The 18742-nt window shown below is 33.0% G+C and overlaps 1 protein-coding gene across 1 annotated transcript; it reads left to right on the top strand.

Moving 5' to 3' along the window:
* The first annotated feature begins 6178 nt into the window (after positions 1-6178).
* On the top strand, positions 6179-6815 carry LOC114372909 (protein indeterminate-domain 11-like). The gene is made up of 2 exons (XM_028330503.1): positions 6179-6332; positions 6511-6815. The coding sequence occupies exons 1-2, from the start codon at positions 6179-6181 to the stop codon at positions 6813-6815; spliced, it is 459 nt and encodes a 152-aa protein (XP_028186304.1).
* Positions 6816-18742: the final 11927 nt, after the last annotated feature.

Below are 18742 nucleotides of genomic sequence, written 5' to 3'. Positions count from 1 at the left end.
CTAACGGCTTTATATCTAACAAAATCATTAAAATTTAAAGCAAAATTTAATAATTTGATCCATCAAATATTCTGTCTGAGTTAACAGGCCATAGCAAAAATAATGAAAATAAATTAAAACAACATATTCTCTATTCTCCCCATCCAATATTCTCTTTTTTATTCATCTTCTGAAAAATTCTAAGAATCATTACTGATTTTATATGGTAAAAGCAGATATAAAAGTAAAATGAGAATGCTAGCAACACTCTCTACCGCACTCTTTTAAACACAACCTCTACCATTGTAACTGGAGTCACTCATCTTCGTCGTGTTTGCACTGAATATTGTTGTAACTCACCAAGCTTATTCATCAACATTCCAAGGGATAAAAAGAAAGTGCAAAAATGTACTCAAATAGAAGTTGACTATACCATCACAGATGTGTCTAAATGCCAAAGCAGCAGCAGCTGCACATTCTTCGGATGTACCCATGCCATTCATTAGGATATCTAAAACTAATGGTAGTGTAGACAATCCATAAGATGCAGAATCAAGCCATTTTGAATAAGCTCCAATAGTTAAACACATTGAAAATATAGCAACAAGACATAAAAAGCATTGTATTAGTCAGGAACCAAACTAGCCCTTCATTCTTCCTCCTTGTTGACGTTGAAAAGGAAAGAAGGTCTCTGTTTTGAGGAAAAAAAACTCTAAGCCACTAAACCAGAATTCATGTCATTTCTCAACATTACGTATCTTAATGTCGGTGACTACGAGATCTATAGTTGTGAAAGGCTTGTCGAAAATTGTTGCCTCGTGTTCCACATCACCTGATGTAACCAGTGCCTGTGTACACATTGCAGACTCGAGTACCAATGAAGAAACACATTTAGCCACCAATAATGACAAATTGGAAACAAAAGCAAAAATGATTATGACTTACCTTTTTAAGGGGCCTTACACTTGACAACACTACACTTGCCCATGATGACTCCACACATCATAATGAACATTCTAAAATTTCGGTATCATTAGTATTTTTCAAATGCACACCTTTCCAAAGACCTGCAAAAATGGCTAGCTTGGTTGCACAACAAACACATATCCTACCCACGGTAATTCTGAATGCAAATACAATGCATTATGTCAATGTTTGAGTGCATGCATACCAATATGAAATGAACAAATATTTATTTTTATTCGCAAATAATAGTCATTACAACAGAAAAATTGATTCTAACACTTAAACAAATACATGAAAAACACCAAAGTGGTTGTTGGCATGTCATATAAAGCTTTCTACATTGGATGCTTCTAAGTCTTAAAAAATATGCTTCCCATTTTTCTGTAATGTTGTGATTGTGTCGATGTTTAGTGGTGTGCCATCACCAAACCACTACTACACATTATAAAATACAAGTAATTAGAGATTTTCTGGTAAAAAAGGAATCAAAAATAAAGATTTACTATCATCCTTTTTGGGAAAGAAAATTTACCATGGTCCAATCAGTCTTCAACTCCCCGCCGATTATGTTCCACATCCAATGCATGATATAATAGCCACACTCATAGCCTCCGCTTTGAACATGACTCTACATTCACACGTGGTAAATCATTAAATGTTAAATTGACATGTTTAATAGGATTATCATTTGGAAACTTTGCAATTGTAGTAAGACTAACCTTCACTTCAATCCACTAGGGTGTACTTTGATGAATGTTCCCATCAGAAGTCGTCTTTAATGTCTTAAATGCACTGCATTGAAAGATTAAAATCGTAAGCTAATGTGGGCAACACTATTTACGTACCCATGTTTAAAATACATTCAATGACTTAAAATATGTTACTTAACTTGTTAATTGCTGCTTTTATATGAACATCTGGATTTTTCCGCAACAAACAAAACCACACAACAACATTGTTTGTAAGACACAAAACAACCAGCTGCCAATGCGTCCTACAATTGACACAACAGTTTTGTGTGAATAACACAAACATCCTTTACAGGGATACCATAAATTTATTTTACTTACTGATTCAAATAAGCTCCTAGATACACCTCTCGGTGTGATTCCTTAAGCCATTTCTTGATGTATTCTTGACATTGGCCACGTCTATCCTTTGCATTGAGTATTGATTGTGGCTCAAGGAATCCATACACTGGTCCATGACCCAAGCTATTACTCCATTCATCCATATACCTATTTTGAACATTTCATAAATTCAGTTATCATCATGTATATAGTGCACCAATATGAGATTTATTAATCAATGGCATCAATTTTACTTGCATGGTCCACAAGTGTAGTATAGCTATGTTCAAACATTGTACGCCTGATATTATTTTGTTGACATCAGCACATGTTATGAACAAGGATGCATCTACATCTGGAATTCCAAATTTACTAACATCCCACACCAACTGAACAGGCTTCTCATAAATGTCAACCAGGCTTTTTATCAACTCACGCAAGGGGTCATCTACAACAACATCATTCACCAGTTGAACAACTTCAGTCACTTTATTTGGGCTAATGGCTGAAACTTATATGATTAACAAAACCAATAATTAAACCAATAATTAACCAATAAATACATCAAGCTAATGTATACATTTGGAAAACAGAAAAACTAAAATACCTCATTTGATACCAGTTTTACAAGCGGTGTTGGCCATGCAATGAATGTGTTAAGGGCCTGCCTGACATACTTAATTTTTTATGTAGGTAACGGGACTTCAGCATCACCGTTAATAACTTTGTCAACACTAACCCTTACCACATCATTTGCATAAGCTAGACTATGTATGGTAGGGCCTCCATCATATATTTTTCCCAAGGCCACCAACTATGTAGAATCTTGACAATGGACATACAACCCTATAGTCAGTATCACATGAGTAACATGGTCTTCCCCAAATGTGTTCACAGCAACTTCAGCATTGCTCCCCTTTGTGATGACTCGTGCACCTAACACATGTATATATGCCTCAGTAGGTGTTGAGATCTGCGATCCCCTTGTGACATCTCAATTATGATGGCCTCCTTCAACTCTTGTTTCAATAGCTCTAGAGTTTGTTTGCTTTCTTCTTGAAATTCTTTCCTCCACTCTTCCTTAAGGGTTCCTATGATTTTAGCCAACTGTTGTTGGCTGATGGATGTGGATGAGGTACTGGAGCCACGTGATGCCCTTCCATAGTATTGAGTTATTGTGACCCCAGACCCCGTTGCACGAACATGAACTCCATGATCTGGTCGCCCAATGGCAGTGTTAAGTATGTCATCACGACCATGGGGGACAAACGTACCTTGTGTCATCTGTTCTTCCAATGAGTCCTTCATCAAGCACAAAATAAACACACAATAAACTTAGGTATAATTGTTGATAAAATAACAAGTAATACTAATTATATGTAAAACACAAACAAAGAATAAATTTAAATTCAAATAATTGTAATAAAAATTGAAGAACCAACTCACAATTTTATCAGATATTTCTTGTTCCGCCTGAGATGTCATCTGCCCATATCACTTTATGCGTGCCAACTTCCACTTAACATGTCTTTCAATGGGAGATGGGGGGTCGTCAATCTGTGTTGTATTCTTTGTCATCATTGCTTCATGTTGTCTTTTCTTTATTTTCTCGTCTAAGAGCTTCTTTTCAAGCAAATCATATCCCCCACGAGAAAGTAAATGGGGACAGTCATTGTATTTTTGGATTTCCTGCATCTTTTTTATGATTCCCTGTCATGTACCATATATTTTTCGAATCAAACAAATTGAAATGCTTTCCTTAATGAGAAATACACAGTCAAAATCAAAGAAATAAACACCTAACCTGCCAATTAGGGTTTTTGCAGCTTACAGCAAATTCCTCCCAAGTGTGTGGATCTAGACCATATTTTACCGAAGGATCTGTTTATGTTGCCCCTTAGAGTTAGCATAGACAAATTTAGTGGTGAGGGTTGATTTAAATTGCCTCCATTTAGTGGCCACAATGGACATGAACTTTTTCTTTGCATTCAGCGCTTATGGGATATCAAATTTTTCCTACATAACAAATTGTTTTGTAATACTTGCATAATTTCAAAGGTTTAAACACTTAAATTGTTATAAAAAAAATACACTGTTGAATGTTAACGTCACTTACCAAGATGTCATCCCTTACTAGGTCCAAGGTTCTTAAAGTCAACTGTCTGAGCCGTGTGGATTGTCTAGTATTCCTAGACATAGCCTCCAATTGAACATCTGACTGCGGGGGTAATGGCGGTGGTGTTCCCATGACCCTGTCAAAATAAAACAAATATGTTTACAATAAGGACTTACAAATAACATATACTTAGGTAAATGGAAATATCAACATTAATAAATTACAAAACAAATAACACAATAAGCTTGTTATGTTACTTTCATACGATTCTGTTACGTCACAATGTTCTCTCATAGTCCTTCATTATGATCATTACGAGTTGTGTGTACATCATCAACGTCGGGAGACTCGTTTATAGAAGGCATTGTTGTGGAAAAACTTGGTGTCTCACAAATGTCAAGCGTGGAACCATCTTGTGCGTCATTTAAATGACTTGGTCTTCCCTGTAGAACCACTTAATATCTTGAATTGCATAGATCTTGGACGTAAAACACTTGTCTTGCTTGTTCGTCCATAATAAAAGGTTCGTCCATGTAAGCCACCTTATTTAGGTCTACTAAAGTAAATCCGAATTCATCTTGACGGACACCGGTATTGCCATTGACCCACTTACACTTAAACAAAGGAACTCTAAATTCATTGTAATCAACCTCCCAGTTTGTTCAATCACTCCAAAGTAAGGCATGGATGCTCGAATAGGACTGTTCTCTGCTGCACTGGAAAAGTGATCAAAATCAGCATCAACAGTCACACCACTATTTTGCATTGAGCTTTTGTCATCTTGAGACTTGGTGTAGAAGGAATAATTATTGATATCATACCCTTTCCAAGTCGGTACATTCAGATTTGGTCCAATAGCTAACAATCTTAATGTTTTAGAAGCATCGTCATCAAGAAATATTCTTTCTCTAAACCAGTTAATGAAACTTCTATTGTGCTCTTGCAAAACCCTCATCATGTTCAGTTTTGGGTTCATTGTTGTGAGTTCTTTTTTGTGAGCATCTATGTATGGAATGACCTCTGTTGTGTTATTTAATGCATAAAGATGCGCTTGTGACACCTCGTGCCAAGTCATTGTGACAACATTGTATTCTCGTGTACCCTTACCCCCCCCCCCCCCCCGATTTGGACCATGATGACCTTCAAGAAGCCCAACAGATTTACCACCCTCAATGTACTGGGAGAAAAACTCGATACATTCTTCAGTAACATACATTTCCACAATAGAAGCTTCTGGTCGGTATTGATTCTTCGTATACCCCTTTAACACCTTCATGTACCACTCAACTGGATACATCCACCGTAAAAAAATTGGACCACACAACTGGATCTCCCTCACTAGATGAACAATCAAATGAACCATTATGTCAAAAAATGATGGAGGAAAATACATCTCCATTTGACAAAGGACAATGGCAGCCTCGTTCTCCAATTCATCCAATCATCTAGGGTCAATGACTTTGCTACAGATAGCATTAAACACAAAGCACAGACGACTTATGGCAACCCGAACTTTGTCAGGCAAGATTCCCCGAATCGCTACAGGCAATAGTTGTTGCATTAATACATGACAATCATGAGATTTCAAGCCAACCAATTTCAGCTCATTGACGGATACAAGGCTCTTGATATTTGAAGAGTATCCTTGTGGGACTTTAACATTATGCAGACATTGACAAAAACTCCTCTTCTCATTTCTTGACATTGTGTGACATGCTGGGGGTAGATACATGCGCCGACCTTGTGAGATTGGATGCCACTGCTCTCATATACCCATCTCAACCAAGTCTTGATGACACTTCAAACCATCATTTGTCTTGTCTTTAATGTTAAGAAGGGTGTCAATTAAACTATCACAAACATTTTTCTCCATGTGCATGACATCTATACAAAAAAATGTTTTAGGTGAGGTTTGTCCTTAGATCCCAGAAGCTAGCAAAACTTGTAAATACAAAAAACTCAGATCTATGGCTCATGAAAATTCACAAAACTCCAAATATGGGAAAAATGATAAAGGGTTTGAATAATATTTGATGTTCCAAAAACCATGTCTAATTTGACTTCTACATTTGCTGAAGCTAGGGCTTCCTCAGACAACAGAACCGAAATTGGCACTGATTACTCACAGCAATACTTTACTCCACCACAAACTCAAACACAACCTCCACTAAAGAAAAAGAGAAACCTTTCTGCCAACCCAGGTTTCTTATTTATTATATGTCTAATATTCAAACTTGTAAGCATAGTTTATTTTTGGTTTTGGTTTTGGTTTGTTTGTTGTATGTGTTTGTCTTCTTTAATGTTTATCTCAATTGGGTTAAACTTTTCCTTTATTTTTTTAGTTTGGTGTTTGTTTTTTTTCTTCATTGTTTTATTTAGACCCTAAAGCTGAAGTTGTCAGCTTGTCTCCAAAGACTCTCTTGGCAAGTAATAGGTTCATTTGTGAGATTTGCAACAAAGGATTTCAAAGAGACCAGAATCTCCAACTTCACAGAAGAGGACACAATTTACCATGGAAGCTGAACCAAAGATCAAGCAAAGAGATTATAAGGAAGAAGGTGTATGTGTGCCCAGAAGCTAGTTGCATGCACCATGAGCCTTCAAGGGCCCTAGGGGACCTCACTGGCATCAAGAAGCACTTATGCAGAAAGCATGGCCAGAAGAAGTGGAAATATGACAAATGATCCAAGAAGTATGTTGTTCAATCAGACTGGAAAGCTCACTCCAACACCTGTGGCACTAGAGAGTACAACTGTGACTGTGGAACCCTATTGTCAAGGTAACTAACCTAAACAACCATCAAGAACGACCATTTATAAATCACTTCACAAGTCAAAGACATCATTCATTTATGAAGAATGCTATTTCAATCCGAGGTTGACTCAAATTCACGTCTCTATATTCAAATGTGTACAATATTAAACCCATCTGCATTCCTTATCCCTTCTTACAATGGAGAAGATGATATATACAGTCAACATTTGAACTAGGTAATATATATAATAAATACTATATAGTATATATAATATATGTACCTAACTATAATGACACCCTTGTGACTTGTGAGAGAGAAAATGTTAGTATAATGAAATTAAAATTGAGAAATTTTATCAATGCAGTGGCAGGTGCCTAACATGGAGTATGTATGTGTGTGTCTTTTAGGTCTTGGGAAAAGAGAAAAAGTCATAAAATAAAAATTTATGGACTGTTACAGCACTTTAGTCACATAGGTTTGGTTTTGTTTGTATGTGTTTTGCATATGACAATCATCTGCAGGAGGGACAGTTTCATAACACACAGAGCCTTCTGCGATGCATTAGCAGAGGAGACTGCAAGATCAGTGACAGGCATAGTAGCCAACTCAACAACTCAACCAACTAAAGTAGCTGGAATTGTGATCTCTTCATCCTCTTGGGAAGTTTCTTGAACGGGAAGTTAGAAGAGAAACTTTATATGAAACTACTCCTAGGATTTCAAGGATGGAACAATAATTGTGTGTATAGTCAGAATTCATAGTTAAAGACCTAGGGAAGCTACAAAAATTTCTTGGGATGGAAGTGACCAAAAGCAGGAAGGGTATTTCCATCTCCCAAACGAAGTACATTGTTGATTTGCTTAAAGAAATACGAAAACTATAAAGCATACCTACAGTACTATGAAATACACCATTTTATGAAATACTATACTGAAATATAAAATCTAGCTGCTTTAAAGGTTTATTATCCTAAGCAGCTATTATTGCAGCCAACCCCAAATAACTTTAGTGGGATGACCATTATATTGAAGAATATAGATACAAGATAAATAATTTATACTATACACAAAAATGATCAGAATAAAATAATTTTTTCCAAAACTTAAAGACATTCATATTTAACAATAAAAAGAGATAAGTGAAAATAATGTGGAGCATTGAGTAGTTAGAACTCAGAACTAAAATAGGAAAAGGAACAAAAAATCAAAGATAAATGTGAATCAGAAGTCAGAATAAAGCAACTCAGTAGACCTGGGTGAACAGAAAGACCTAGACATGCATCAGTGAGCAAATCAGCAGAGGACAATGAGAATTAGATCAGGGGTTGACTCAGTATTTGCATCAAATGACGAAGGATTTCAAACCCTGTAAAAGGTCTTCTAATGAAAGAAAGAGAGGAGAAATCACAAAAATGTATAAGAAAATTAGTTGAAAAACTAAGAAATTGGTGGCAATAAAGGGAATTTGTCCTTGTACACCATAGTGGTTGTGATTTATACCCTACACTACATTAGGAATTGAAAATGGGATATTTACCCTACACTACATTCCAACAACATATATGCTATTTTTTAAGCTAAGAAAGAAGCCAACAACATAGCCTTTGTAATTATGCAAATGGGGTTTCAAATTTTGGACTTTGGACAAGGGACTTGACTTGGTGTACTCTTGTCTTTCTACAAGTGTGTGGGATTTGGAAAGAGGTTGGGTGAGTTATAGTGCTTCAAAAATGCCCAAAGATAATGTATATGTACAAAGTTTTCATTTTGGTGAGCTGAATATTTGATTGTGCAGTGTTAGTGTTTGGTTGCCCCACCATATCTTCCCCCACATGCTGAGGTAGCTTCAGAATTTAGTCGGTGGAAGATAAAGATTACCAAATTCACTTTCACAAGTTAACTGCAATTCTTTTCAACTGTGATTTATTATTTTCTCTACAAATTGTGTATTTCTTAATTTAATGGATGAACGCACTAATAAGACACTACAGATTTGCATTATACTTAATTCTAAGTGTTATCTCACCAACAATCTCAGCTAGCCCCCTTTTCCTTAACTGTTACAATACAACAGTAAGACTAAATGATTAACAACTTCTCTAACTAATTATTGGGCCAGTTTGGGATCTCTGAGTTATGGCCCATCCCATTTTCTTCTAATGTAGACCTACTTAATCATTGAATTCATGGGCATGGATCACAAATTTCAGCATCAAAAACTCAATAAATGGAATCAAAAGGGTTAAGAAATATCATAACAAAAGAGATAACAATAAAAAAGTTCCAATCCAAGAACCAAGACACAATTCTCACTTACCCCAAAGGCTAATCTCAAATTTCATCAAAATCTATGTTTACAAAATGTTTAGAGCATCATATTAATATTCCTAACTAAAAATGTACATTTGGCACAAGAGCCAAACAACCTAAACACCTGCTAACTAACAAAACTAACAAGTCAATTACAAAGTCCCAATAAAGTAGTATATTAAGGTGCTTCATAATATTAGGGCCTCAATTTTAAGAAAGTGCTTCATAATATTAAGGCCTCAATCTGCCAAGTAGTATATTAAGGCTCTTATCAATTAATTTGGAGGCTGTTTTTGTTATTGGATTCATCCATTTATTAGTCCATGTGGGGGGACTGTGAGTGGTGTCTTCTAGATATCGTGATCCCTATCGAAAAGTTGTCTTATCCTTGGATTCTAGATGTTTTAAGTTTGAAGACTTATGCTTATGTGCTTCATAAGAAAATCATTCCTAGGTCCTGGGAAGCAGATGTTGCATCCACAATTATAGCAAGATTTTTGTGTGCTTATACAGTAAGACACGACTTTATTTGTTGGGCTTCTAAGAATACATAACAAGTCATATTTTGTTTCTTTCTTTTTATTGTTATCAAATGAAATCTTCTAGAAAACAACAACAATTAGAAAACAATAGCATAACTCTATAACAATGTCTAACTTAAAATCTACAGCCACATGCTGATAAATAAAACAACTCTACAGTGTAAATTACATTATAGGTAGTTCAATATTCAAATTTCAAATTTCTATAAGCATGAAAACAGAATTACTCATCTAAATTATTGCTCACGTACAGCTGAAAGCAGTGTCAAATATGACATAACTCAGTTGAATTCGTTGCCAAAATCACTTGACCAGCCTCCAGTCAACTGAACTCGTGAGTTGCACCTGCATATTTCTCATTGTTACAATCTATTTCTGTAATTATAATAAAATCAATGGATGCTGGTGACAAATAATCATCAATTGACTTTTAAAAGGGTAAACTCTCAAACAACCAGAATATTACCGATCTTGCTTCATTATATTCTATCCTAATAACTAAACTTTCTATTTTTCTAAGTGGTTATGTCTCCAGAATATGCAATGAATGGTATTGTCTTATGCAAAACAGAGGTACATGGTGCTTTCATGTGCTACTACTTGAGATTATTAGTGGGATGAAGAACAAGACTTGCATCCACTCAAATCATACATTTAATATCATAGTGGAAGCAACGACAATCGAACCTAAGTTGTTGTGCATCTATCACAACCCCCCAACACTGGACCAATCCTATTACAATGGTTCCATGAAATGCTGACCTAGCTTGCATCATTATACTAACTGAAATAGTCAGACAGAGGTAATGAGATACTCAATGTGGATGATGACGGCGGCTGAATACGTTTGACGATGGGGTGGGTCAGCGCGGAAGGGTGAGTGACGAAGAAGGGTGACCTAAGTGAGGGAAGCGCGTAGGGCAAGTAAGTGTATTGATGTCACAAGAGGCTGACTCAGTCAATGAAACGAGTCACGTGACTATATGTTGCGCAAACTACGACGGTGTCCACGAAAGCAATATCGTGGAAATTGCCATACAATAATTCGAAGATGGGTTTTTACATGACCGTCTTCATTTTCGAACTTCATAATTACGAACGTGCCACCGCGTATTATATCACAATGGTTTAGGAGGACCAATGTCGTAAGTGTGTCATAAAAAGATTTTTTTTAGTAATGTTTCTTACATTTTCTTCAAAATTTAGTGCATTGAAATTCAGTCTTAATACCTCGTATTGTGTCTTGCAACTAGAGTGTACTAGGAGATCTTTTTTTGGCAAGGGAGGAAATAAACAACAAAGGCACACAACAAAAAAGTAGATGATAGCGCATGCCGACCAACTAATTCAAGAAGCAAGTCAGGTGGTCACGTCCATTTTTGTATGAAAGTAGTCAAGGTTGAACCACACTTCACTAGAGAATCCACAACTGAATTCTTATCTGATTCTCTTTAATTGTAGGATCTGGCATTTTTTTTTTTTTTTTTTGTAATCAATGAGTGCAAGGAAAACCCTGGCACGCAAAGGTGGAACTAAGAAGAAATGTTAGAGAGAGACTCAAGGGAGCTATAAATTATAAAAGGGTTATTTTTTAAAAATAGAAATAAAAAGAGGTATATTATTAAAACAGGGAGGCAAGAATAACAATTGCCTTGTAGCTTTTGAAATGGTGACTTTAAAAGATTTTGGGCTTTTCCCCATGATACCACTCCATTCCTCTATCCACACCCCAAGCTACATTACTATACTCCACTAAAACGCCCAACTGTCTTAGAGTCACTAAAACACATGAAACACGCAAAGTTCTATGCCATTTTATTAGTTAGCCCATCAAACAACGTAAATTTAAATTTAATTCTATGTGGTGTTAATCAAACACTTAATATATATATATATATATATATATATATATATATATATATATATATATATATATATATATGTGTGTGTGTGTGTGGAAAAATCATGATGTTACAAATTCAATATAAATATAAAATAATAATAAACATTAATATTTAAAAAATTAACTAAAAAATACATGTTGATAAAAAAATTAACACAAACATGAATTTTAATAAATATTAAATTCACTTATATCATAAAACCTAACAATTTAATTTCCAATTTTTAATTAATAAAAAATTGACCTAATAATAAATATTTAAATTCAATAACAGTTTAAAAACTAAAAAATCTACATATATTAAACATTAAAAATCAACATTAACAAAAAAAATATAAATTTAGAAAAAGCATTAACTAAAAAATAATTATTAATAATATGAAAAAATATTTTTAAAACAAATAAGAATTGCACAAGGGAAATGTACATTTCCATTGTGTTTCTCATTAGACACCAACAAAAATGTATTTCCATTGGTTTTGAACAAGACCACAATGGAAATACATTTTTGTTGTTGTGTTAATGAGAAACACAATGCAAATGTATTTATGTTGTGAGTTTTGTTTAGAATTACAACATTTTCGTTGTATCGTCTCTCGTTAGACACAATACTGGAAATGTATTTTCATTGTGATTTTGAACAAAACTCAATGGAATGTGATTTCTTTATGAAAAAATTACAACAAAATCATGTTTTTTGTTGACCAAAATAAATGGAAAAAATATATATACATATGTGCACAACCATGAGAAGTACATGAGGAAAAGAGCTCCAAAATGTAGATCCAAGTGAAGGTGAAAGAAAGAAGATTGATGGAGAGGTTTGAAGGGAAGGGGGTGCATGTATGAGACGGGAAGGAGAACGGGTGCGGGTAACTAAGAAGGGGAAGAGGGAGATGTGTAGGAAAAATGATGGGAGGATAGAGTTATCTTTTTATGTTTTTTTTCTTCTTCAAAATGTAGGGTGTGTGAATAGCGATTCTAGGATCTAAATAGCATTTTTCACTTTTTAAATTTCTCAAAATTTTATTCTGTTTATAAGCATATTGTTGCTTTTGTTTTTCTTTGTTATTATTGTTGTTGCTAAATCCTAATTTTGTCCCAAAAGTGTGTGGTGTTGACTGATTGATTTCTAAAAGATGAAAAATTCAATTTCAATTCTTAAATGTGCAAAAAGTGCAACAAATTAATTATATCATTAACTTATCTTTGTTAACCTTAATGTATATGTTTATGTGACACCTTTGGTGACGTCATGTCATCTAAGGATTGTCACATATTATCTACAAAGTTGTCACGTCTAAAAGTTTACTTTTAAATTTAATCTTTGAACTTAACCATTTTTATCATTTTAGTTTTTTTTTCAAGTCTCTCACTTTAAGGAAGATTTTGTGTCTATGTTAATTCGAAATCAAGAAAGAAGAACTCATAATGGAGTCAAATCTCCAAAGTTTTTTTTTTAAAATACATAAACTGAAAGTTTTATTTAAAATAAATCAATTCCTTAATACTCAAATTAATAAATATTGATTGCCAAGAGTTGGTTACTAGTAAAGCACAACAAGGAACATAAAAGAAAAAATAAATAAATTTATGCTATCAAGACCTCCCTCCTCCTTTAATTTTGCAAGTTCTGTTTTTTTTTTTAAATCATTTTACATAAACTAATTCTTATTGACCCTAAATCAGTGAGTCTTTAGGTTGCAGGATTCAAACACACTTTTTAAACAAAATGAAGTAACCTGTGAGTGGTGATTTGTATGCGCACTCCTTGAAGTGGTGATGACTTGCTACATCATTTTAATATTGCTACATAAAATGCTTAAAGATATACAATGTTGACGAACCAAATGTTTGGAGATATATGATGCCTCAAACCCTTCTTGCATCATCTGAATCATTTTAATCTTGATGCATCATTTGCTAGGGTATTCGGGCTACTATTATATGAGCTCTAGGTTTTCTAACAGCCACAAAATTGAAACTATAATAGTGCAAAACTGTTAATTTTTTTTCTAATGGTTGTTAAACTACCATAAATTTGAAAACTGAGAATATTTTTGCCACACAGTGCTCCTGGAAAGCGCGTTTAAACTCTACAACCTCAAGATTCTTCAATTTAAGGTCTACAAGAATTAGTTCATGCAAGGGATTTAAAAGAAGCATATATAACACATACAATACAAAGAGGAGGAAGATGTGTTGATAGGAATTAAAACATAAAAAATAACACTCATAGGGACTGAATGTAAAGATTGTGCAGGTATAACAATCAAAAAACAAAATATAGTGCAAGGATAGCGATTAAAACATAAATCACAAACACTACGTTAATGCCTCATCAATACAACATCAACATTAATGGCAAGGGGTACGTTAAAATCTGAAAATTTTGCATATAAATGAACTAAAATGAGTACATTTTTAAAATAAAGACTAAAACATAAAATATCACATGATAGAAACTAGACTAAACAAGTAATTAATGCTTAAGGCGTTGGTGTGAATGGATTGTGCTTTAGTTTTGAGGGTGTGCGTGTTGAATTGTAGTGTTTTGGTTTTTGACAAAGAATATGATGCGCCTCTTAAACAAAGTTTATAATGTTTTGGTTTTGAATTGTACTCCAAACGACCAAAACACATGTAATATTCTTATTTCCGTCACGAAAGTTTTAAATAAAGAAACCCAAAGTCATCAATCAGATGCTATCGACAAATTGATCAATAAAAGCTGTTTTTAAATTGAATTTTCATGTAGATAAAACAATTATATTTGTGGCAAGAAAATTTTTAATTTTGGTCTAGAACCTTATTTGAGAGAAGGTATTTAACAAAAAAAAAAGTACTTTTAACAGAAATTTAGGTTTTAGAAATGTTAATAATAGACAAATATATATTTTATGAAGAAAGTTGAAACATAAGAAAATAGTTTTAATACTTTTTTCACAAAATTAAAAAATAACTTACGAAAATAAAAATAAAAATTATATATAAATATATCCAATTTTTTTCCGTTTTGGTTTCATAGCTTAACAAAGATATAAAATATATATAGCATATTCGATGGGTTTTGTTGGTAAATATTTGTGTTTTAATTTAAAATTTATAAATATATACTAATTATATTTTATAAAATAAAATATTTATTTTAAATTTTTATAAGATTTTGTTTTAATGAGTCAATTAGTTTGTTATATTTGTTTTGACAACTGTAGGTTGATTTTCAACGGTCATATTTTGTTTGTTACACAAGGTGGTTTGTGCCTATATATATATATATATATATATCTTTCCTCTTTTCTAGAGAAATGACAGAATTTCTCCTAAAAAATTGTCTCTTTATTTTTCTATAAAAAAACTTATTTTTGTGAGAGTAAGAGCATTGGTGTTTAGAAGGTTCGGAGATCCTTTCGCTGCACACAATCGGAATCAACGGGTTGTCGTATCTTGGGAGAGGAGCGCAATCAAATTTTCCTACCAATGCAGTGGGACGTTTCCTCTCTAAGGATAGCGCTTACGCGCCTCAATCCATGTTATATCTTTATTCCCCTAATTTATTTTTTCCTTGTGTTTATTGTATGTTATAATGCATTATTCATGTGGTGTCAATTAAATTTATTTTGCTACTGTTATTTTGTTATTTAATTCAAGACTGTGCATCTTCTTCGTATTTATTTTCTTTCATTTTTTATTTTATTTTCTAACAGTCTTAGAGAGAAAAAGTTTTAGAGAGAAAATGTTTTATACTTTCTTCTTGCATAGTCTTTTCTGCAGTAGCATGATGTTGTATCAAAATATCTATAATGGATATGACTGAGTTCCTTTCTAGTAAGCATGAAAAATTAATGGATAAAAATACTATGCATTATGTTCCATTAAAAATGTTTTTATTATATTATTTTTCCTGAAATTTTAAATTAGTATGAGATTGTTGAAAAATATTTTCCTTGTCAATTGTATTTTTGTTTAAGATAAAATGCTTTTAGAATTAGTTTATGTGAAAAACTAAAAACATCTCACTACTTTCATTCTTATCTTAGGAAGTTATCTTTTACTTGGTCAAATGATTCTGTGAACACAAGTCTTTAGAATCAAGACCTTTGTTGTTTGGTTTTTTAATTTCTATTGTTTAACATTATTATTACTACTGCAAGTATTTTGTTGCTACATGTTGACCGATTGCCTCTTTATATATAACTCATTGATAAAAGATAAGCCTGTGAAAATATAACACACAAAAACAATAAAATAAACACTTTGGTGAAGCTTTATATTTTGTTTGTCGTATTCTTAATAGAGTACCTTATAAAAAAAATTAAAAAAAAATCTTTATGAGCTATGGAGAAAAAGAGAACCAAATCTGAAATATCTTAAAGTGTGGGGGTGTCTAGTAAAGGTTAATATCCCTATTAATAAGAAAAGGAAAATTGAAAAAAAATGTTAATTGTATTTTGTTGGATATTTTTTATATAATACTACTTATAGATTCTTAGTTGTTAATTCAAAAGTGACTAAAATTTATAATGTTACTATTATGCAATCTAGAGATGTCACTTTCTTTGAAAAAAATTTTTCTTAAAAAATAAATTGTTAAATCTTTATATGGTTTGAAACAAGCTCCAAAGCAATGACACAAAAGTTTGATTAAGTTATTCTTTTGTATGATTTTCAAATTAATGATAGTGATAAATATGTGTATGTGAAACAATTTGATGATAATGGATGTGTCATTTTATGTTTGTATCTGGATGACATATTGATATTTGGTAGTAATATGCATTTAAAAAATGATGTGAAGTCCTTATTGTTTAGAAACTTTGACATAAAAGACCTTGGTCAAGTAGATGTGATTTTGGGAATTAAACTTATAAAGAAAAATGATGGCATGACTTTTACCCAATCTTATTATGTTGAAAAGCTATTGAAGAAGTTTAATTATTTTGATGCGAAACATTTTTTACCCCTTACGACTCATCCATCAAGTTAAAGAAAAATTTGAGTAAAGGAATTTCTTCACATCAATATTCTTAAAGTATCGGTTATTTGTTGTATTTGACAAACTTCTCTAGGTCTGTCTGATATTGCACATGCAGTTGGTAGATTGGAAAGTAATTGAGGGATTAAATGATATAAAATTGAAGTTCTGATTTTGATGAAATAAAATTGACAAGTGGTTATGTCTTTGCTTTAATTGGTTGTGCAGTATCACGAAAATCTACTAAACAAATTATTATTTAATATGAAAGCAAAAATTATTGCTTTAAATATTGCTACTAGTGAGGCTAAATTTCTTTAAAATGTATTATGTGATGTATACCTCCAATTCCAATGCATTGTGATAGTCAAATTGTTATATCTAAAGTGACTAGCAAAATTTTAATGAAAAAAGAAGACACTTAAGAGTGAAACATAAGTCTATAAGAGATTTGATTTCTCATATTGTCATTTCTCTTGACTTTGTCAAGTCAAAAAATAATATTGCAAATCCGCTTACAAAAGGGTTGACGCGTCAACAAGTACTTGAGTCGTCGAGGGGAATGAGACTAAAGCCCATTATTTAGTTACAACAATGGACACCCGTCTCCGTGTGATTGGTGATCCCATGAATGGAGTTCAACGAGTAACAATGAAATTGTTTGTTAACTAAAGTACACCAAAATGAAATTTGGCGGACTGTTCCGTTTCTGATTCCTATGATGAGGTGTATTATAAATTATGGTAATATTAAGGTTGAGGTATTTATATATGTGTATTTTTGGTTAAAAAAATACCTCTTAATGAGTCCGATGACAATTATTGTAGGGGTGGGAGTCACAACTCACTTTTTGAGGATTCACCTAGTGAGTGTGGTGGTGGGGCCACCACTGTGAGATATGGGTTAATCTCTAAGTGACACTCACGAAACAAGATACAAGCGTAAGGCCGTATAACGCGCTACCACTGATTAGAACCTAATTGAACGCCAATATTGTAGGGGTTGTGTACTAAAGTCCGGTTAAAGAATATGTAGTTCAAGACCAATTAAGTCACTACATTTTTCTCGGGTGGAAGTTCATAAACACTAGGTATAAGGCTCAAACCTGGAAGATTCCTTATACTGAAATACAATATCACATGCTCTTTCTCTCATGTTTCTATACAAATTATCTTTTAGAAAATATATTTTAAAATTTTAAATTATGTGGGGGAATGTGGGTAAATATTTGTGTTTTAATTTAAAATTTATAAATATATATTAATTATATTAATTCTATTTTATAAAATAAAATATTTATTTTAGATTTTCTTAAGATTTTGTTTTAATGAGTCAACTAGTTTGTTATATTTGTTTTGACAACTGTAGGTTGATTTTCAACGGTCATATTTTGTTTGTTGGACAAGGTGGTTTGTGCGTATATATATCTTTCCTCTTTTCTAGAGAGATGATAGAGCAACATCTGGTTTCTTCCTCCTGAAAAATTGTCTCTTTCTTTTTCTATAAAAATAAAAAACTTATTTTTGTGAGAGTAAGAGCATTGGTGTTCAGAAGGTTCGGGGATCTTTCGCTGTACACGATCGGAACCAACGGGTTGTCGTATCTTGGGAGAGAAGCGCAATCAAATTTTCCTACCAGTGCTGTAGGGCGTTTTCTCTCTAAAGATAGCATTTACGCGCTTCAACCCAGGCTATATCTTTCTTCCCCTAATTTATTTTTTCCGTGTGTTTATTGTATGTTATAATGCATTATTCATGTGGTGTCAATTAAATTTATTTTGCTACTGTTATTTTATTATTTAATTCAATACTGTGCATCTTCTTCGTATTTATTTTCTTTCATTTTTTATTTTATTTTCTAACAGGTTTTCTGTGAAAATATGAGGGGTGCATGTGTTTAGTTCATAAAAAAAAATGAAGGGTGTGTTTAGGCGCATCATCACTAAAAGGCACACATCATTGATCCTTTACATAAGATTATGCATGCATGTATACAATTTACATGACCAAATTAAAAGGGACTACTTCAATCCAGGGGATTGTTAGCTTCAACTTCAACTCTAGCTTCCAAAATTCGGAAAATTAGTAATTCACCATTAATGGGGTCAATGCTCATGTATTAGGAGGC

This window comes from Glycine soja, chromosome 1, assembly GCF_004193775.1.
Source record: "Glycine soja cultivar W05 chromosome 1, ASM419377v2, whole genome shotgun sequence".
Taxonomy (NCBI): domain Eukaryota; kingdom Viridiplantae; phylum Streptophyta; class Magnoliopsida; order Fabales; family Fabaceae; genus Glycine; species Glycine soja.
Note: the sequence above shows the minus strand (reverse complement) of the source record. Positions and strands in the feature narration are given on the sequence as shown.